We start from the raw sequence: 21596 nt of genomic DNA on the forward strand, positions 1-21596 counted from the left end.
GGGAGAGGCCACGACAGAGGGAGGCCCGCATACCACAAAAAAAAAAAAAAAAAAAAAAAAAGCAAACAAGAAATACATTAAGGTAAATGAGGTAGCGAAAGAGAGGTCAACATGGCAGGAGAAGTATCAATAGAAAGGGGATTTGAGTCTACTGACCCCATTGGTGGCCATGACATATATAAGAAGTCAATCATTTTGAGCACACCTGGATAGGAGGCTACTATGTGTTGCTGGGGGGTCACATACACATCACCTGATGACTGAGGCAGTGTGAATTGAATCATAAAAGCCTACATTAAGGAGTGTTGGTCAGATAGAACAAATCCTGACATCCCTAAGCATCTTCCAGATGTAGAAGCATTTCCAAAGAAAACAATTGTTTTACAAAGATCTGGCAACAAATATTTTCTTGCCTGTAAATTTTACTTGAAAATAACAAAGGTAAAAATAATTACATTTTCCTACCCTTTATACTCACTTGACTGAAAATAAAATTTCAAACCCACTACAACCTGGAGGCTATCACCACATATCCTGGTCAGTCAACCTGGAGTTGCCTCAACTTCCCTAGTATCACAACCATCCACATTCATACTAACACGTGGCTAGTGACGCAGCTTCATCAGATATCCCCGATTGAATCTATTACACTGAGTTATTACCTTCCAGGAAGAATCAAGCCATAAGGAAACTGGATGAAGGTCAAGCATGGGAAAAGGTGGAGTATGGAAAGTACTGGGAGGCTAGGTATATAAAACGGGCTGGGCTGGCAAGACAATTGCATGGGAGACCCTGAAAACACAAAGCAGCAAAAAGGTTAGGATGAACTTCTAGGAGAAATTTTTGAAAACCAAAAAAAATATGTTAAAGGGGTCAAAGAGAAAGTCAAACTTCGCCTAATTCACAAGTCTATCTCCAGAAAAATCTACTCTTCCAGGCTTAGTGGCTGATAACTACAGGAGTCGGGGAAAGGTGCAGGGACTAAGAAACAGACCAGAAGTACAAAATTACCACTTTGCATACTCTAACATACCTTTCTTTCTCTCACGTCAGCTAACACTCACCTAGAAGACACAGCACAAAATCGATAATCACTGGTGGGCTGATTTAAAACAGGCAGAGAACGGCTCTGTTACACCTCTCTTCTCAGAGGTGGTCACTCTTGCCCGCAGCTTTTCCTGCGTTCCCTCAGGATCAGTGCCAACCTCTCACCAAAAGGTAACCTTCCCACATCCGGGTCCTTCTCAAGGGCCCTGTTCTCAGCCATCACAGAATCTCAGGGTTCTGTAGGTGCAGGAAGGTGGTGCACACTCGTTTCTTTGGAGAGGATTTGGCAGGGGGTGGGGGTAACTGAGGCAATGGGCGAGGTCTTTGGGGATTGCGTAGGGCAACCGCAGGCCAACTGCCCGTTTGCCCTGTCTGCACCCAACCAGGGGAGGAAGAGCCATGGCTCTGCCTGGCGCAATCCAGGGGCTGCACGAGCTGAGTCCTGCGGAAGCCACCCTCGATTAGGCCGCACTGTTCCCCACCGGGGGTGTGTAGGAAAGAAACACGGATGAGTCAGAGGCTCCCACCTCACCAGAGTCTCCTTGGCCCTGCACTTGTCCACCACCCAGTGCACAGGAGAGAACGCCCTGGCCGGGAGCAGCACTGGGACAATCAGCCCTCGAAGGAGCGCTTGACGCGGCCTGCAGAGGGCGCCTGGGGGCGGGGCAGGGCCAGGGGCGATGCAAGGGGCGGGGCCCAGGGCCTGGGGCAGCCGAAGAGCCCGTTTCGCCCTGGAGTGGGAGTCTAGTCCTCTTTCTCCACCTTCCGTCCGGCTTCCAGTTCCTACGGGTCCCAGAGCTCGTGGGCTGGCTTCTTCCGAAACCTGTAAGAGCCAACCGCCGCCCCTGCCCGCCTCCCCGAAGCCCGCCGCCCCGCAAGAATGCATTACCTAATGCCACGGTCACGGTCGCGTCACAGGCACCCTCAAACCCACCCCTGGCCTGCCTGCGGTCCCTCTCTCTCCTTCACCCGCACCTGCGCGCAAGCTCCCTCGGGCCGCAGGTGCGGAAGACGGCGTAATTCCACGCCCCGCAGAGGCCCGCCAACTCTGGGGAGGGGAAGAGGAGGCGCGGTCGCCTGCGGTTCCCAGGCTGATGTCCCAGGTGCGTCCGAACCCTTGAGGCACTGCTGGGCGGGGCGCTGATGATTGGCCCTGGAGGCTAGGCCTCAGCGGTCCTAGCCAAGGTGCATCTTTGGCTTTCCCCCTCCAAGTCCCAGGAAGGGATGGGATTCTCACTTTGGGGTCCCGCTCATACTGCACCACTGATTCTCCACCTCTCTGCAAAGAACTTCTTGTTCAGAATCCCTGAAGGCTTTAGAAGCACAGCTGTTGATTCCGTTGGCTGATGAGTTTCCCTGCTTTTTAAAAAGACCTGGGGGTGGGGGAGGATCAGCTGAATTTTCTTGAATAGTTATGCTTAAACTTGAGGCAAGACTCGAATGTCAGTCAATGTCTGCGAGGTAGAGGCCTTAAATGGGCCCACATGTCATCCACCTAGTGTGGAGACTCTAGAACATCTTCCACTTCGTGGATTTGTTTCAGTTGAAACTCATTTCCGTAGAACTTAAGTTGCTATTTATTACTGCCATGACACCCAACGGTCCACAGATAGGTCCCTCCCTGAGGAAGGAAGCCCTTGATTTCTATGCAGCGTTGGGTTGAACAATTTAGCAGTACAAAGCTCGTTTCCTGCCTGCCCTGAGGGAGGGTCAGTGTGATAGCAACCAAGTCAGTTGACTCCCTAACCAAGTGTGCCCTCCTTTTCTTTTTCCACATTGTGCCTTTTTAGCCAAGAAGCATGGAGGTAATTCATGGCAGGCCCTACTGCTGCAGGGAGCTTGAAGGAGCTGACATACCATCAGACACCTTTTACTCTAATGAATTGCACACCCCACTACAAACAGCTGCTCGCCCAGCTGCCTCAGAGGACAGGTAAAACAAAAACCAGAGAAAGCAAACAACTAAGAAGGGTTTTAATATATTAGTGTATTTTTGTTATGTGAGAAAAAACATTTAAGGTTATGGGCCTCTTCTGTTTATCACATCATAGGGAAGGCATAACCTGACAATTAACTAAAAACCTTGAAGTGTCCACATCTGTTAGGAACTTGGCAAGAAGTAAAAAGTTAGTGTGTATTTTTAAAAGGCAAACATCAAATTCATCTACCACATTCTAGAACTCTAGAATGATCAGTTCCTTCATTTGTAAATTAATGCTTTAATCAAACTTTTTTTATTTTATAGAGTAGTAGAGTGGGTTCTTATCATCTGCTAATATCATCTGCTCAGAAATACTCCTAGAATCTGTTATTCAGAGTTGCTATCTAAACTTCTGCTTTACCAAATTTCCTGTAAAACATGAATTGCAGATTATGCTTAAAATTGCATCTAACATACACTGAGTGATTGCTGTGTGTTGGCACTGTACCAAATGCTTTGTATGTAGTAATTCTTTTAATCCTCACAACAGCCCTATAAGTACTATTCTTACCCCCATTTTACATATGGAGGAACAGGTACAAACAAGTAATTTTCCAAGATCTTAGTGCCAGCATTTTTGTCTGTATTTATTTGAATCATTTTAAGAAAAAAAAAAAATCTCAAAATCCTTGGTGAAAAATAGCCTGTGTAATTGTTTTCTTGCTTTTGCTTGTTTGTCTGTTTTATAATTTCACTTGGTCAAATCTCTGATCTAAGAAGTCTTTCTCACTTAAGAAAGTGGTCAAAAGGTACGAACACCCAGTTATGAAATAAATTAGTTATGGGGAGGTAACGTACAGCATAATGTGACTATAGTACATAAGGTACATAAGGTGACTATAGTTAATAATACTGCATTGTATATTTGAGAGTTGCTAAGAGAAAAGATCTTAAAAGTTCTCATCATTAGAAAAAACTCTGTAACTATGTATAGTGATGGATGGACTTATTGTGGTGATCATTTTGCAATATATACAAATATTGAATCATTATGTTGTACCCCTGAAATTAATATAATGTTATACATCAATTATATTTCAATTTTTTTAAAAAAAAGAATTCGTTTCTTAACAAATCAGACAAGTCACCTGGCTTCAGTTTAAACACTTCCAAAATGGGACATCACTACCACATTAATGCACCTGATTATTAGATAATTTTCTTTCTACTAAGAATATTTCCTCCTTCCATCTGCTGACCCTGGTTCTTCCCTCTAAAGCCAAGCAAAATAAGAATAATCTGTTATCTTCAGGATAGCAGCCCTCAAGAGTTTAAAGATTCTTTTGGCTGTCTCTAAGTTCTCTTTGCCAGATGAATACTGGTTCTCAACAGACTTTACTCTTTCTTCTTGCATCGATGCTTTCACTGTCTTGATCAGACTTCCATGGATCTATTCCAATTTGTAAACATACTCTTTATATGAAAAAATAAAAAGATAGCTTTTCCCCCTAATCAAAACCTAACACATTTCCATATAAATAATATAGAAATCATGGAAATCCACAAAGAAAACAAATTTTCCATTTTTCCAACCGAAGGAAAAATTTTGAAATTAAAGCACAAGGAAGAAAACTTCTGTACTGCCTTTATCCAGAAACAATAACCGTTGTTAATATCTCAATATGTGTCCTCTCCAGTTTTTAAATTTAAAGATCATATTCAACATATTTTTTGTAAACTGCTATTTTCACTTAATGAAAAGAAATATTTTCATATTTGTGGGAAAGAGGACTCAGCTCACTTCTACTGACTCAGTCCCTGCTGCACCTGCTGTTACCTGATTCCCAAAAGTGGCTGTGAGCCCTAAATTCCTACTCAGCTCCGAGGACCATCAGATTAGCAGATCTGATGTGTGTGATCTGGGGATGGGCAGTTGTCCCTGGATCAAAAGCAGCAATGTGAGGTTTTATATTTGGCCAAAAGGGATCTGAGTAGGAATTTAGCACTGCCATGTCTGATTGAACTCACTATGCCCTCAAAAGCACTTGTATAGGCATTTCACTGAAATTTTGATCCCCTCTACATAAGTGGTCCTAAGTGGTTGGTAAGTAATTGGCTCCAAAACCTTTTAACTGGCATGAAATCTAAGAGAAACATCTTTGAGAAAATATTGCTTTTCATTAACTGACTACAAAATTAAACACAGCCTATATTCAATTACCTATAAACTATAATAAGGTATTATTCGAAGCAATATCTAGGTACAATCATGTTCCTAGCTCCTGATAAATAAAATTTGCTTTCCATTTTATTCCATGTGAACTTTTTCCTTTCATAGTCCCCAAATGGGAAAGCCAGGATGATCATGTATTCTCAGAACCCCTCCATTTAACTTCCTTTTAAAAAGCAGCTGGGGGCTTCCCTAGTGGCACAGTGGTTGCACGTCCGCCTGCCGATGCAGGGGAACCGGGTTCGCGCCCCGGTCTGGGAGGATCCCACATGCCGCGGAGCGGCTGGGCCCGTGAGCCATGGCCGCTGGGCCTGCGCGTCCGGAGCCTGTGCTCCGCAACGGGAGAGGCCGCAGCAGAGGGAGGCCCGCATACCACAAAAAAAAAAAAAAAAAAGTATTAAAAAGCAGCTGGGCAGCTTACAGAAATAGAAGTTCTCTTTTCTCTCAGTGGTATTCCTCTGAACTGCTCTGGAAACTGTCATCAGGGTAATATTGGTACCTCGGCCCTATCAATGCTGAGGCTTACTTCTTACAGACCAGGTTCAGGGTCTATAGCTCCCAGCTCAAACCTCAAGGTATCTCAAAAACAAAACAAAACAATGAAAAACAAAATCTCCTGGCTTTTAGGGATTACCTTCATAATGGTAAGGATGAACGTGAGTCCTAGCATGTGTTAGCTCTCAGCAGCTTAATTTTCTAAACATGGATGTACTTAAAAGGATGATTTTTTTAAATATTATAATGTATTTTAAACTAACTTGGCAATTTTACAGAGATGCAAAATTATTTCCTCACATCCACCTATTTTTTTTTTTCTTTCCAGAATAGGCAACACAGTCTAACTCCATTGTTAACCAGCATTGGTTTGACAACTGGGCACATCAAAATCACATGAGGAGTGTTCTGAAAATACAGATTCCCAAGCTCTATCTGTAAATATTCTGACTCACTGGGTCTGAGCTGGGTCTAGGGAATCTGCATTTTTAGAAGTTTTCAGCTTATTTTGAGAACCACTGGGCTAGCAGAAAGCACTGTAAACAAAAAGAAAACCAGGATTGCAGTTCTGGCTTACCCAGTGACCAAGGGCAAATTAATCTTTGTACTTCAGTTACTTTATTCACTGGTATATTTTGGAACAATTATATTAGTCACTATTATGTATAATTACTTGCTCTCCTTTAAAAATATTAATAAGCAGGTGGTATTCTTTTGTATTTCTTCCATTGAAAATTTAAGAATGGCAGGTACAGATACTCAAAATCACAGACGCCTACCTCCTTTTTCCATTCAGTTGACATCTCCTTACCTCTAGCAAGTTCCCTAGTCCATTAGGAAAATAAACATCAATTAAGGAAGTGTCTTGAGAATTGCTTAAGATTTAAATATAAGTTCCCATTTTTGATTCTGGCTTCATCCCATTGCTTTCTGATTCCTGAATTTTTTTTTTTGTCTGTTAGCTTCCTGTCTAAAAATGTTTGTTCTAGGCTTTCCTTTAATCATGCCTTCCAATAATTACTGGCAAAATTCGGCCCCCCTGAGTCAAAATTCTGTACAGTGACTCCAAAGCAAGATATTGGTTCATCCACAGGAAATGTATCTTTCTCAAAAACAAGTAAACATTAATTTTATGTGGCTAAAGATTGCAGCACTAATAATTTATTTTTATTTGCTTTGGAGACATGTATTATTTAAGCTATGAAGTTATTTAATCCTAAAACTTCAATATTTAATTTAATTAGTTCCTTCTATAAATTCTGTTCATATTAAAGCTAGGGCAGGGCGGGGAATGTAAGACCCTAAAATGAAAGAGAAATATGACTTATTTTTGCTTTGCCTTTTATTTTAAATAGTTTCCTGCAACTTACTGGCTTTAGATGAATGCCAACCCAAATGACTGATTAACATATGCTACTGGCTCATCTTCCTAGGCTAGTGTAATATATGAGGGTCAGATGCTGAGAAATTAACTCATCTAATTTAAATGTAACTTAAAAACTTAGATATTACGGCTTAGGTTGTCATTAATCAAATGTGTTTAAATATTTTTCGCTTGTCATGCCCCTCAAACTGTGGCTGTTGATCACAGTCATAGATCATACCTCAGAGGTCTGAGAACTGAATACCTGCATCCCTTCTACAGCACCCCAAATCAGTGGTCACCAGATTCTCCTTCACTAGATAATGCAGCGGTTGACAGACTTCTTCTGTAAAGGACCAGATAGTAAATATTTCAGGTGCTATAGTCTCGGTCAGACTACTCAACTCTGCTGCTGTAGGGTGAAAACAGCCATAGACAATAGCCAGTATATAAATGAATGGTCATGGCTGCATTCCAATAAAATTTTATTTACAAAAATGGCAGTAGGTTGGATTTGGCTTGTGGGCCATAATTTGCCAATGCCTATCTAGTGCAACCCCTGTCTAGTGACTTTATGAGCTAATGCATTCCACATATAAGACAGTCCCAAGTGTTACTCCTTCATTTCATTCAGCAAATATGTACAGGGGGATTACATTAAGCCAAGCGCTATCCTGGTACAAAGAAGAAAGCAGCTCCACAGTCCACACCTCTCTCTCTGAGCTCCCTTCCCATGTTTCTAACTGGCTCCCCATTGCTCAGACGGTAGAGTCCAAAGGGCCCATAAAGCTGTGCAGGATATTGTCCTTGTCTTCCTCTCTTGCTTCCCCTCTCACACAGCTCTACTGATATAACCCAAAATTCAGCTCTGTCTTCTCAGCCCTTAAGATCCAGATAAGTTCCACTCAAATCTTTATTCCATGCCTTCTGGAAATCCAAAGCCTTCCTCAAAATTTATCCAAATTCCCAGGATGGGGGTCGGGGGTTGGTCATTACTGACTTTGGGTTCCTGGTTCCACCTATATTGATTCTGTTCAACAACGTTTTGACCCAGGTGTGAAACTCAGTCATTTTTTAGGTTCCTACAAAGACCCCATCCACACAGAGCACTTGTGAGCCTGGTATATTTCACTAATCAGTTAGGGGTCAAAAGGAAGAATCATATCATATCACACCATACAATACATAACTAAAAGCCCCTTATTAGCCATAGCTTCTGTATTTTTAAAATTTCTTTAGCCCAGCTGTCACCAGAGTTCTCTCACTGGCTTTTCACCCAATGCAATCCCTTACCATCCTGCTGGCTTCTTTTCTTCCTCTCCCTTTACTTCCCTTTCCTCTCATCTTCCTCTCTCGAGAGCAAAAAACCAAATCCCTTCCACTGCAGAGCAGCTTAACAAATCTTGGGCTGCTTGAGTCCTTAGCGACACCCGTACTTGCAGAGTCTCTGTCTCTTTACCAAGCGACCTAACAAAATATTTTATAAAACAAGCAAGTCCTTCCCCAAGAAGGATTCTGGAGCCAGCACTGTCAGGAATTTTCAATTCCATAACCTTTCTAACCTCTAGGCCTTTTTACATGTTATTCCCCCCTGCCTAGGGTATTCCCTCTCTTGCACCTAGATAAGTCCTACTCATCCTCTAGAACTCATCCTAGACAATGATTCCCACAAGAATCCTTCCTCCAGAAGGGAATCCTGTTGGTCTTGCTTATATATGTACAGGAGGTATCCCAGACCACTTAAATCTAAGTTCAAGTCATGGACAGGTGCAAACTTGGGCAGAAGATGAGAGAGCTGGTTTATTCCTGACTCACTTTTAACATGAGAGGGAAGCCTTTTAAGGTCCCAGCTTATTGCGGAGATGGTGTCCTTTCAGTTCCTCACCTGGCTGATTTCTGTGCCCCTAACCCTGCAAAACCCTTAAAACAATAATTCGCCAGAATCAGCACTGCCCTAAGGGCAAAAGTGGCTTCTGTGCTTGTTTACCTCTCTGGATTCCTGTTTTTCCTCTTATGGAGCCCTGGTATCCCTTTCTGTCTTATTAACAATGAGTTGTTTTTAAGAAGATGCTTTTCTTTTTTGTCTTTTCAGCATTTTGTTTTGTTTTGTCTTCTCCCAGCAAATCAAAACAGTGAAATAAAAAGAGAATTCAACTTCTCCAAGAAAATTTAACCCAAAGTACAATTGGTTCCCTTTCTAAGATTATCATGTCATTGTCTGCTCTCAAGGAAAACCACCTAGTCAGTGAATATTTGTTGAGCGCCATATATTTGCAAGGTACTACACTATATCCTGGGAATTCCGTGGTGAGTGTGCCAGAGTTCTTGTCTACAATGACCTGTCCTGGTTTTGCTGTGCTGTGGAAACTGTGATGAATCAATGTTCTTTATTCTCTAGAACCCTGTACTGTTCATCTTTTGATGATAGATTACTGGTTTATTATAAAAAGATATAACTTAAGAACAGCCAGATGGAAGGGCAAGTTATGTGGGAAGGGGCGCAGAACTTACATGAGGTCTGAGGGCGCCACTGCCCCCCCCATCTCCACATGTTCACCAACCGCAAAGCTGCTTTTTCAGCATTTTTAGTTATTTTCAGTGGGAAGGTTAGTCCAAATCAGATTGCCATTAGTGGAAACTGGAGGACATTAAATCCTTCCTAATTAGGATGCAGATCTTCAGCCAGATATTCTTAAGAGTTTTGTGAGGCCTTCCCCCTAGCCTGAAGCTTTCATTCTGTGTCATAAGTTGCAGTCTAGGAAACAAATCAGTCTCTTTGGCCTTGCTCATTCACTCAGGCATGAATTCATTTAACAGACATCCACTGAGTACTTCCTGTAAAACATGGTTACAACAGTGAGTAAGTATCCTTGCCCTTTACTCCCTTGTTAAGAAAGAACAGAGAAAGTCATCTGAACTACCAGTTTTCAACATCACACTAGCCCTACCTGCCAAATTTAGGAAACTTCCACGTCTCCAACCTTCTGAATGGTACAGCTGTAAAGGGTGGGACTATTGGAGACCTGTTTTCTATGGAAGGTAATTGTTGAACAGATCAGTGCATCTAAAACTTAAGCATGCAAAAGAATCATCTGGAGGGCTTGTTTAAAACAGATTACAGGGCTCTACCCTCCCCCCCCCCCATTTCTGATTCCTAGGTCTGGGATGGAGCCTGAGAATACATATTTCTGACCAGCTCCTTCTCGCTGTATCCTCACATGGTAGAAGGGCCTAGCAAGCCCTCGGGAGTCTCTCTTACCAGAGCGCTAGTCCCATTCGTGAGGGCTTCTCATGACCTAGGCACTTCCTGAAGGTCCCACCTTCTTATACCATCACACTGGGCATTAGGATTTAAACATATAAATTTGGGGGGACACAAACATTCAGACCATAGCATTCCATGCTGAAGCTATTTCAAAAGTCTCTCTTTTTTCCCAGGTATCAGGAATTAAGGGAATCACTCCAACGATGTAGGCTGCCGTGGGGTGTTGAAAGGGAATATGGTGGCATAATACCCATTTCACTCCCTGAGGAACACAGGCCAAAATGTGAACCTCCTCGTGTCATGGGCAAAGGACACCAGCATTATGGATTTGGTGGAGAAACCTGGCCAAGGTAAATAAACTTTCAGTCCCTCACACAGAGGTCATTATTATTCGATTATCTATATTTCTATTGTGAGTCCTTTGTTAACTTAAATCTACTTCCAAAATTTTACTATTTATGAAAAGACACAGATGGGAACGCTAAGTATACAATTTCTAATTGTGAAGTCAGTAAAAAATATGTTATAAATGACTTTGCTTTCCTTAGAGATGTTTAAGTAGGTGATCAGAAATTTTGATTAATTTAATTCCCTTGCTAATCACATTTTATCTAAAACTAAATAGGAAGGCTCCTGAGAGAGATTAAATTAATTTTGGGGGGGGGGCTTGAGCAAATAGCTGGCCTAATTTTACAGATGTTCTTGACTTTCGTTTTTTTTTTTAATATTTTTTATTAATGTATTTGGCTGCATCGGGTCTTAGTTGTGGTTCGCGGGCTCAGTAGTTGCCCCACAGCATGTAGGATCTTAGTTCCCCAACCAGGGATGGAACCCACGTCCCCTGCACAGGAAGGCAGATTCTTAACCACTGGACCACCAGGGAAGTCACCCAGATGTTCTTAACTTTTTATTTCTAATTTTTTTATCAATTAGAATCTACTGGGCATTGTTTTCAAGTATTAAAATATTTCAGTCATCATTTATGTCTTAAAGTTACCCTTTCAGCAACTTTATTCAAAGTACAGGTTAAAACTGAAGAGAAAGCACAAAAAATCTGAGCAGTAAATTAGATGTCACATTAACTACTAAGAAGTATGAAATTTACTCAAAGCAAAATTCATCAAACCTTCTCCACACAGAGCCTGGTTATTCCTGCTTTATCCAATCCTGGTTACCCAGTGTACTAACAATCTAGCTAACTAGATTAAAAGAAATAAATCAGGAAAGACAAGCCACAGCTAGGGAGAAAAACAGTAACAATAGGGACATGTGGCAGCTTCATGAAAGCCTCAATAAAGCAATAAAAAGCAGACAAATGAAAAGTACAGTTGGAAAGATGCAAATATTGACACATTATAGATAGGACTTCAAGTTCATTAATTCATCCAACAGATTTGTTTAAGCCCCCACTCTCATGGAACTTACTTTCTAATAATAATATAGATTTATGGTATCTTTGTAAAGTAGATATTGTTATCCTGGTTTTACAATAAATAGAGACCCAAGAGATTTATTATCTCTTCTTGGGTCAGACAACTATGAAGTTTCAGAACAGGGATTTGAGTCCAGGTTTATTTAACTCCAAATCCCACATTCTTTTAATCTATTCATTCATTCAATTATTCAAGCTATTCATTTATTCAGTAGTTTGAGTATAGCAAGCATTGGTCTAGAGATTAGGGGTATAGCTCCTTAGGGAGTTTACAGCCCTGGTCCCCAAAATCTGTATATTAAAAAAATGCACAATATTCTAAAAGAATTAGAAGTATACTCACAGAATTCTAGTGTGTAAAAAGAAAGCAAAAGACTAGCTTCTTAAGGGAAACCCAGCTTGAAATGAGAGGTTTGTGTTTAGTATCTTATTGAATGCAGCCCTAGGATACTGGGAGAGGAAATATTTGTTCCAATTAAAATGTCAGCCATCCCTGATTCAGAAATGCAGGTTAATGTATTCGGATTCTCTTCACACCCTTTTATGTTAAATGTTATCATTTTGGCATATTTATCTCTTAAAAATATACTTAAGACAAAGTATAAATATTTTCTGATACAATGTAAATCATTTGGCAAACAACTACAGAGTAGGTTTTATCTTATTTCCTAACAGGGAATAACTTCTATCACAATATTTTTCTTTTTCCCCAAAAAGAGCGTTTTAAACAAACTAACAGAGTATTTTTCAGTTCTCTGACGGGTCAAGCCTTCTCCGGCCCTTGTAAAAGCTTGTTCTCATAACCACACCCTGTCACCTTCCCTGGAGGAGATTTTTGGTGGGTGTTGTGATACAACTCACCCCATTCCCCGTGGGGAATAGGATCACAGAATATCCCACTCCTATCGCCTAAAAAATGAAACAAATACAAAATTTACCAGCAGCCCCCAAACAATAAAAGGATGCCATAAAATTATGCCATTAATGTTAATGTGCCAAGGAAAGATAATTCTGTGTAGTTTATTCCAGTTCCTAAGTGTTTCTCAAGACGGCATTTTGGACAGGGCAGTTCTTTGTCGCACACATAGCAAGATATTTAGCATCTTTGGCCCTTTACCTATAAATACCGGTAGCATCCTGCATTTATTGTGACAACCAAAATGAAACCACCCACACATGTTTTCAAACTCTCCCTGTAAGTGTTGGGAGTACAGGGGGAAGCCACACTATTGGCTGAGAGGCATTATACTTAACCCCACCCCTACATTCCAAATGCATCTTGAGGCAAGGTGAGTCTACAAAATCTGCTAATTCTCCAATTTGAAGAGATTAAAAGATTGAGTCGATAATCCTATTAGAAAAGACAAAAAGCCTCAAGAGTAGAAGCCCCTATTTTAAACCAGCAAGATTTCAAGAGAGATGAAGCTCTGCAGAACGTGTGCTCTTCCGGAATGCAGTGATGACTTCAGGAAATGAGCAGAAGCCCCTGGGTATGGGCACTTCCCTGGCTGGAAGGAGTGGGAACTTTCCCCTGTAGAGGGAAAATTATTATTGTAGAACCAGTGTTCTACAATAATGTTATAAGCCCTGGCAAAGTACAGATTATGTAAACAACCGAAATGGGGAGATCAGGGAAAGGAAACAGAAGTGAGTGAAACTGGGTTTATCATCTTATCTTTCATGCCGGAGAGTCGATATTGTCTAAAAAAATGATAATGATTCCAAAATCCTAAATGTTTCAAAAACTTTTTCTTAAATTTCTAAAATATCTGTATAAAATTATATCTATGTAATAAAGAGATATTTATCTATACTTCAGGAATTCCTTCAGGTTTACCTTTTCATCTGTTAGATGCTAATAAAATTAAAAATTTTTAGGGAATTCCCTGGTGGTCCAGTGGTTAGGACTCCATGCTGTCACTGCTGAGGGCCCAGGTTCAATCCCTGTTGGGGAACTAATAACTTGTAATCCACATGGCACGGCCAGAAAACAAACAAAAATATTAATTTTCTTTTAGAAATTGCATGAACTTTGATCCAGTTCTTGAAACTTTAGTTCTGACTAGAGCTGTCCATCTCTCCGTTCTTTACTTCTTTACATTTATTTTTTAGAGAGATATCTAGAATCATGTTCTACATGAGGTTACTTGTGCTTTTTTTGTACTTACTGAAATGTTTATAATAAGGATGTGCCATTTCCATAAATATAAGAAAATATCTTTTTTAAACAGCAGCATTAATCAAGAACTTTTATATACCACACATTGTGCTAAGTGTTTTATAGACATTATCTCATTTAGACCAAATTACATTTGCTTTTTTTAAAGTTCATGTTTCTAATAAAACTACTTTTGTTCTTTTTTTAATATTTTTTTCTGCCTCTTTCTCTCACTCCTCTCTTTTTTTTTAATGAATTTTAAAATTTTATTTATTTATTTATTTATTTATTTTTGGCTGCATTGGGTGTTCGTTGCTGCTCACGGGCTTTCTCTAGAAGCGAGCAGGGGCTACTCCTTGTTGTGGTGCGGGAGCTTCTCATTTTGGTGACTTCTCTTGTTGCAGAGCATGAGCTCTAGGCATGCAGGCTTCAGCAGTTGTGGCACACGGGCTCAGTAGTTGTGGCTCGTGAGCTCTAGAGCGCAGGCTCAGTAGTTGTGGCGCACAGGCTTAGCTGCTCCGCGGCATGTGGGATCTTCCCAGACCAGGGCTCGAACCCGTGTCCCCTGCATTGGCAGGCACATTCTTAACCACTGCACCACCAGGGAAGTCCCTTTTTTTAATTAAAGTTTAATTGTACAACTTATTCATTTGTATGCATTAGGATTTTTAGTTGCAAATAACAGAATCCATTCTGGCTCATTTAAGAAGAGATTATTAGAGGATAATAGGTTAACTCACAAAACTGTAGGAGGGCTAGAGAAATAGGCTAATTGCTAAGCTTCCAGAAATAATAGCCAGACTCATTCCCAGGACTGGCCTCATCCAGGGAAGTGCCTCTGCTAAAAGTGGACACCTCTGATTCTACCTTATGAGCAATATGGATGCCCCACTTGAAGCCTGTGTTCTGAGGCTACTCACATTCAAATCAAAGTCTAGTGCAGATATGGATGACAGCAGAACTTAGGGTATACATTTGCACCCTGGTTGCTAGGGAGGCTGGGAAGTGGATTTTCTGGATGCTACCTAGGGAAGTGGGGTGTTCAAAATGTGGGAAGCTAGCAAAATGTACAGAGGATATGGTAAAGATGTTAGATAGCCATGAGTGCCAGCTGACTGTCACTTTAAGCAATAGCAGCAACAACAGTAACGTGCTTTTCTATTGAACAAGTGGTCCATGGACCAGCAGCATTAGCATCACCTAGAAAATGGTGAATGCAAAATCTTGGACCCCACCCCAAATTTACTGAAACAGAATATTCATTTTAATAAAATCCCTCAGGTAATTCTAACGTGCAGCAAAGTTTGAGAATTGCTGCTCCAGTGTAAGAAAATGCAACATTTTTCATACAAATGAAAATGCACTCACCTCCCCAAAAGGGGAGATCCAAAGTCTCATCAGTTCCTGCATCCAGCTCCAAGTCCAGGATCACTTGGTGATGGTCACTCCTCTCTATTTCAGTCATAATATTGTCCTGATAGTCGTCATTTAGGCATTAAATAAAGTAAACCATCGCCAACACACCCTATATGAAATAATAAGGAAAAGGGAGAGGAAATAAAGAAAAGTTTTATATATATATGTATGTATACAGGACATAGCAAGGAAGGAAATATGGGAAGTGACTGCAGTCTACAACTGGTCATGAGGCTATTATTGGTGTTATAATTTCCTTCCTCCACTACCCATTTCAAGTTCCCTTGCCCTTAGCTAGTAGGAATTCATTACCTTGTGGGGCAGCCCCAAATTTGTTCCTGAGAGATCTAAGCTCTTAGTGGTTCTGCCTGTGTGCAGTAATAGAATACTACAGTATTCTATTAATTTTATGCCACTGGAAGCTATGCTAGGAGGTGTCCAAAAGATGCTTTAGGTTCTAGAAATACTCCTTTCCCCCAGCATGGTATAGCAGCAATCCTCTTACCCTTGACATTTAGGATCAATCATCCCAGCCTACTTGGAATAATTCTTTCTTGGCTGTTTTCTCCAGAATCATAAGGAGCCCCAGATTACGACCTCATCAGTTCAGCTTCCAGTTCAATGGGACCATTGTTGTGTCATCTGATGGAAGCATTTCTCCCTTAACCTCTAAACCAGCAAAGCCCAAGGTGGCTGGGGAGGAAGTAAAGATTTCCTTGAGTGTAATAATAAGAGTGAGAGGCATCACGCCCACTTCCCCCCATTGCTTTTTAGACCATGCATTCTGGCTATGGGGGAAACTATTTATTGGTCACCACTTCACAGCATGTGCCACACTTCAGGATAACATTCAGCCATAGCTGAATTGTCAATAGGCTATGCTACCATTCTGTAAATATGACAAGGCCAGTGAACCCTTAAATTCAACCAATGCCTTATTTTTTGTGTGATAAATTGAGTACCTTAGTCAAGAGTAATATTGTTTAAGATGGCGTGCAGTGAATAAGGCATTCAATTACATTCCACTGATGATGTTACTGGCAGAAGTGAAGTGAGAAGGAAAGGGAAATCCATAATTAGAAGTGTCCTGTGAGGATAAATCATCTTTCAAGATGGAAGGGGTTCAGTGTAATCAGCCTCCCACCAGTTGGCTGACCAGTACACCCAGAGAGATTTTTCTCTATGAATTACTTAGGGTTGGTAACTTCTGCTGGTAAACTCACATGTGGCCAGGTCAGTTTTGATGAGGTCATGTTGCTGAGTCCATAAATAAGAACTTCTGCCCCTGCCCCCATGATAATTTAGTTTATGAAGCCACTGAGCAAACACCAGGGTGACTGCAGAAAGCCTGGCTGATGCCAACAGACTTGATCATATTATCTACCTAATTACGAACATCCTCAGTGTGGGGTTCTGTTGGTGAGCGTTCTTGTGGGGGTATGAATAACCCTCATACTTTAGGGCCAATCTCAAAGGCTGAGAAAGCAAGTTTTTTGGAATCTACATTGGGTAGATGAGATACACGGTGGGTGTTCAAAAGATATTGAGCAGTGAGGAACAGTTCAGCACTACAATATATATTAAAACATCACAAGTGCCAAGAGTGAAGGCTAATGTAAACTATGGACTTCAGGTGATAATGATGTGTCAGTGGAGGTTCATCAGTCCTAGCAAAGGTACCACTCTGGTGGGAGATGTTGATAATGGGGGAGGATAAGCATGTGCAGGGTAAAGGGTGTTTGGGAATCTCTCTACCTTCCTCTCAACTTTGTTGTGAACCTAAAACTGCAATCTAAAGATTGGAAATACAATCTATCTCATTCTTTTTAATTTCTCACAGTGTTCCACAATATGGATGCATCAGATTATTTAGCCATTCTTGTATTTTCTTTTTCTTTTTTTCTTTTGTATTAACTGAATGTAATAAATATCTTTGTACAGGCCTCCTTGAGCTCAATACACAAATGAATGTTTCTCTAGGGAAAATCCTAAATCGAAGTTATGGGTCACAATATATGAATATTTTTAATTTTAGTAGATATAGCCCAAATACTTTATATTCTCATGGTAGTGTCTAAAAGTATCCATTTCACCCTACTATTAGCCAATTGTATTATATTATCAAACTGTATAATTTTTGCCTATCTAATGAATAAAAATGTTATCATGGTTATCAGAATGGATTTCTCTGATTAGGTTAAGTACTTTTTTCTTACGTTTATGTTTTCTTATATTATGACCGTTTATATTTCCTTTTCTGTTCTTATTCTTTGCCCATTTTTATTGCTTGTCTTTTAGTTATAGATTCTTATTGGTTCTTTATGTTCTGGATATTAATCCCTTATGTATCTTTATTGTAAACATTTCTTCCAATCTTTGTTTTATTTGAGCTTTTTTATGCTGTCTTGTCTTCAGAAGTTTTTCACTTGATGTTATCAAACTTCCTTTTGATTTTTGACTTTTAAAAAATCTTATTTAGGGGCTTCCCTGGTGGCGCAGTGGTTGAGAGTCCGCCTGCCAATGCAGGGGACGCGGGTTTGTGCCCCGGTCCGGGAAGATCCCACATGCCGCGGAGCGGCTGGGCCCGTGAGCCATGGCCGCTGAGCCTGTGCGTCCGGAGCCTGTGCTCCGCAACGGGAGAGGCCACAACAGTGAGAGGCCCGCGTACCACACACACACAAAAAAAAATTTTTAAAAAAATCTTATTTAAAATGTTTTCCCTACTACTAAGAAAAAAAACATATTCTTGTATATTTTCTTTTAATATTTATATGCTTTTCCCTAATTCTTTAGATTTTTAATCCATCTGAAATTATCTCTGTAAGTAATATGAAATAAAAATCTTTTTTTCCAAATGGCTAGCGAATTTTTCCTGCATTGTTTTTGAAAAGTAAACTCTTTCCACTGATTTAAAATGCCACCTTTTCATATACTGAATTACCCTATATACATCGTTGTATTAGTCTGTTTTTATCTCTTACTATCTCACCATTACACTGTGTTATTAAAAAGATGTTCAATTTAATCTTTTCTTTCTTTTCAGAAAGCTTCCTCTTGAACAATTTTATTATTTGTCACAGAACAAAAAAAGTGATGTCTATGGAAATGATTCTTTGTAAGTTTGAGGTTTCTCTTCCTTATATGAGATCAAATAACATCTTCAAGTGGAAATGAGTTATACGCAAAATAAAAAAGCTCCAAAGTGGGAACTTACAGAAAAACAAGTGTTCCCTTTTTTTCAAAAGAGATAATTGATTATAGAAACCAAGACCAAAACAACAAAAATAAAACAAGTAGACTAAAATCCACTAACAGTTTGTTACATTTAAACAAAGAAAAAAGTAGGAAATATGGAATAGTAATGTTTGAAAAGATTCATACAGATCGTTTTGGCCCATTTCCCTGCCTTTGACCTAGTTATTCAATCTAATAAGAATCTGTTACGTTTCTTAAAAGGTTCATAGAAAATGCCCCGGTGCCCTCAACAAAATTTTTAATCAGAATTTTATGAGAGAGGTTTGTTATGACAATCTACAAAATAACTCTTAATAAAATTACTCCCTATGTCTCTTTTTTGGATAAGGAATACTTAATTTACCCTTGGCTTAGAGGAATTATTTTCTACTATATTGTTTTTTGCTCTTTGAAATAGTTTTTTGTATATATTACAAAGGCATGCTTTTAAATTTTCAGATAAAAATAAAACACCAACAGCACTGAAGTAAAAATGAAAACATTAGTTTTTACCTTTGTTAGAATTGTTAGGAATCTGTTTATAGGTAAGAAGTTAATATAGAGTTCAGCCACAAGAGGGAGCCAAAAAGACATGAAATTTGTGGTTGCTGGGCCTTGTATATCCCTTTGGGATTAGTAAACTGAAAAGTATTAGAGTGGCAGTAAAATCATGGATAGATTCAGGTCAAGGAATTGCTGTCTCTGAGCATTTTTTTTTTTTTTTTTTTTTTTTTTTGTGGTATGCGGGCCTCCCTCTGTTGTGGCCTCTCCCGTTGCGGAGCACAGGCTCCGGACGCGCAGGCTCAGCGGCCATGGCTCACGGGCCCAGCTGCTCCGCGGCATCTGGGATCCTCCCAGACCGGGGCGCGAACCCGGTTCCCCTGCATCGGCAGGCGGACGCGCAACCACTGCGCCACCAGGGAAGCCCTCTGAGCATTTTTTATTTTCATTTTATCCTTTCAAACTTTGAATTTTTAAGAAAGTTTTTCTTTTTTAATTTTTATTATTATTTTTCCATTTTTTAAAATTATAGTTCATTTACAATGTTGTATTAGTTTCAAGTGTACAGCAAAGTGATTCAGTTATACATATATATATGTGTATATATGTATAATTTTATCCATGTTGAATCAAATCAATTTTAGGCATGTACTTGTCAATATCAGCTAAATTTGTCACATGAGAAAAAATTTAGATGCTGATTTAATGTTTCATATATAATAGCCAATCTGGTAACTCTAGATCTCATAGATTCTTATAGTCATTGCTTCCCATTCCCCTACTCAACCAGAAATATAACTGGAAAACATGCTTTTTTTTTTTAGTTCCAACAAACTTAGAGTCCTAATAAAGAAAGATATAAACCTTTTAAGGTTCACATGAATTGTCTGTTTATAATACATTATGGACTAATAAAATTACATGGCTTATGTACCGCTTTCTAAATAGAGAAACATATAAAAAAAGCAAACAGTATATTCAATTTTACTGCCTTCACTATTAATTGATAAGTCAGTTCATTTTTCATAACTGAAATATTTCAGAAATATTTGCATAGGCTGAAACTAATTGCTGAAATCCAATGAAAGCAGATGACAATCCTTCTCTAGTGTAAACTTTGTCCCTGGGCTGCATTGTTATTTCTTGGCAAGTAGGGCTCAGAGTAATCAGTAAGTATACAACCTTCGAATGAAGTGATTCAGAAAAGGCATGCCTCTGGGAACTAGTTCAGTTTTGTTCTAGCCTCTCTGCAACTGGGCAACATTTACTATCATGAGAGATGAGCAATCCTGGGCAAAGGGACAAAGCACACACCGTACTTATATATTTTCTCCAACCAGGCCACACTCAGATCACTTTAGGTAATGTAATTGTACCCCATGCATGGTGTCAGGCTACCTCAGAACACTTTGGTGCTCTGCCTATGAGAGTGAATGTCAGTAAGAACCAGAGCTCTATTATCCTTAATATAAATTAGGGTTTGTTTCCTGTTTTTATTCTAGGATGCCCACACCATCTAATTCAACAGTAGGGTAAGTAGACAACTATATTTTCCTTCCCTGTTATAATCAAGAAAAAAATATTAGCCATCTGTATATCTCAGACAGTGTGAGGACAAGTGAGACTTTTCACAGAAGTTTTTTTTTTTTTTTTAAACAAGCAGGAGAAGAGGCTGGTACAAGTCCAAAGTAACAGTATTACTGATTTCCCCCAATTATATTCCCTGCTAATCTTTTTTTAATAACCTTTTAAAGTTAGTACTATTTTCGATTAACAAAATTACTGGGAAAATAGTACAGAGTTCCTATTTACCTCATATCCAGTTCCCCCTATTATTAACATCTTACATTAGTATGGCACCTTTGTCACATTAATGAGCCAATACTCATGCATTAGTATTATTCAGATTTCCTCAGGTTTTCCCTAATATCCTTTTTCTGTTCTGGGATTCCATCCAGGACACCACATTACATTTAGTAGTCATGTCTCCTTAGGCTCCTTTTGGCTGTGACAGTTTATCAGACTTTCCTTCCCTTTTTTTTTTTTTTAATGACCTCAATAGTCTGAGGATTATCTGTCAGATATTTTGTAGAATGTCCCCCAATTAGGATTTGTCTGGTGTTTTTCTCATGATTAGACTGGAGTACTGTGTTTTGGGGATGAAGACCACAGAAGTCAACTACCATTTTCATCACATCCTATCAAAAGTATACATGCTATCAACATAACACCACTCTTGACACTAACCTTGATCACCTAGCTGAGGTAGTGTTTACCAGTTTCCCCCAGTGTGCAGTTAACCGTTTTTTCTCCTTTTTCCATCCTGTACTCTTTAGAAGAAAGTCACTGTGTGCAGCCCACACTTAAAAGTCTGGAATTATACTCCACCTTCTTGAGGGCAGAATGCCAACATAAATTATTTGGTATTCTTTTGTAAGGGAAATTTATTTATTTAATCACTTATTTATTTATTTATTTATTTAATCACTTATTTATATCATTTATTTAATCATTTTATTTATTTATTTACTTAA

The 21596-nt window shown here is 39.6% G+C and overlaps 1 protein-coding gene and 1 long non-coding RNA gene across 5 annotated transcripts in view; one reads left to right on the forward strand and one right to left on the reverse strand.

Moving 5' to 3' along the window:
- The window catches only part of LOC114486312 (uncharacterized), an 88275-nt gene that overhangs the window by 41918 nt on the left and 24761 nt on the right, over window positions 1-21596 (reverse strand). For all 4 annotated transcript variants that reach the window (XR_003679863.1, XR_003679861.1, XR_003679865.2 and 1 more), the window contains one exon: window positions 15280-15436. This is a non-coding gene — a long non-coding RNA (uncharacterized lncRNA). The remainder of the gene's footprint in view (window positions 1-15279; window positions 15437-21596) is intronic.
- Window positions 2838-21596, forward strand: part of SPMIP4 (sperm microtubule inner protein 4) — a 32339-nt gene continuing 13580 nt past the window's right edge. Inside the window, exons 1-4 of the mRNA XM_055084951.1 lie at window positions 2838-2980; window positions 10495-10671; window positions 18371-18442; window positions 20565-20594. Coding sequence (XP_054940926.1) covers window positions 2847-2980; window positions 10495-10671; window positions 18371-18442; window positions 20565-20594 — 413 coding nt within the window. The 5' untranslated portion in view covers window positions 2838-2846. The remainder of the gene's footprint in view (window positions 2981-10494; window positions 10672-18370; window positions 18443-20564; window positions 20595-21596) is intronic.

Source organism: Physeter macrocephalus, chromosome 5 (genome assembly GCF_002837175.3).
Source record: "Physeter macrocephalus isolate SW-GA chromosome 5, ASM283717v5, whole genome shotgun sequence".
In the NCBI taxonomy this organism is placed as follows: domain Eukaryota; kingdom Metazoa; phylum Chordata; class Mammalia; order Artiodactyla; family Physeteridae; genus Physeter; species Physeter macrocephalus.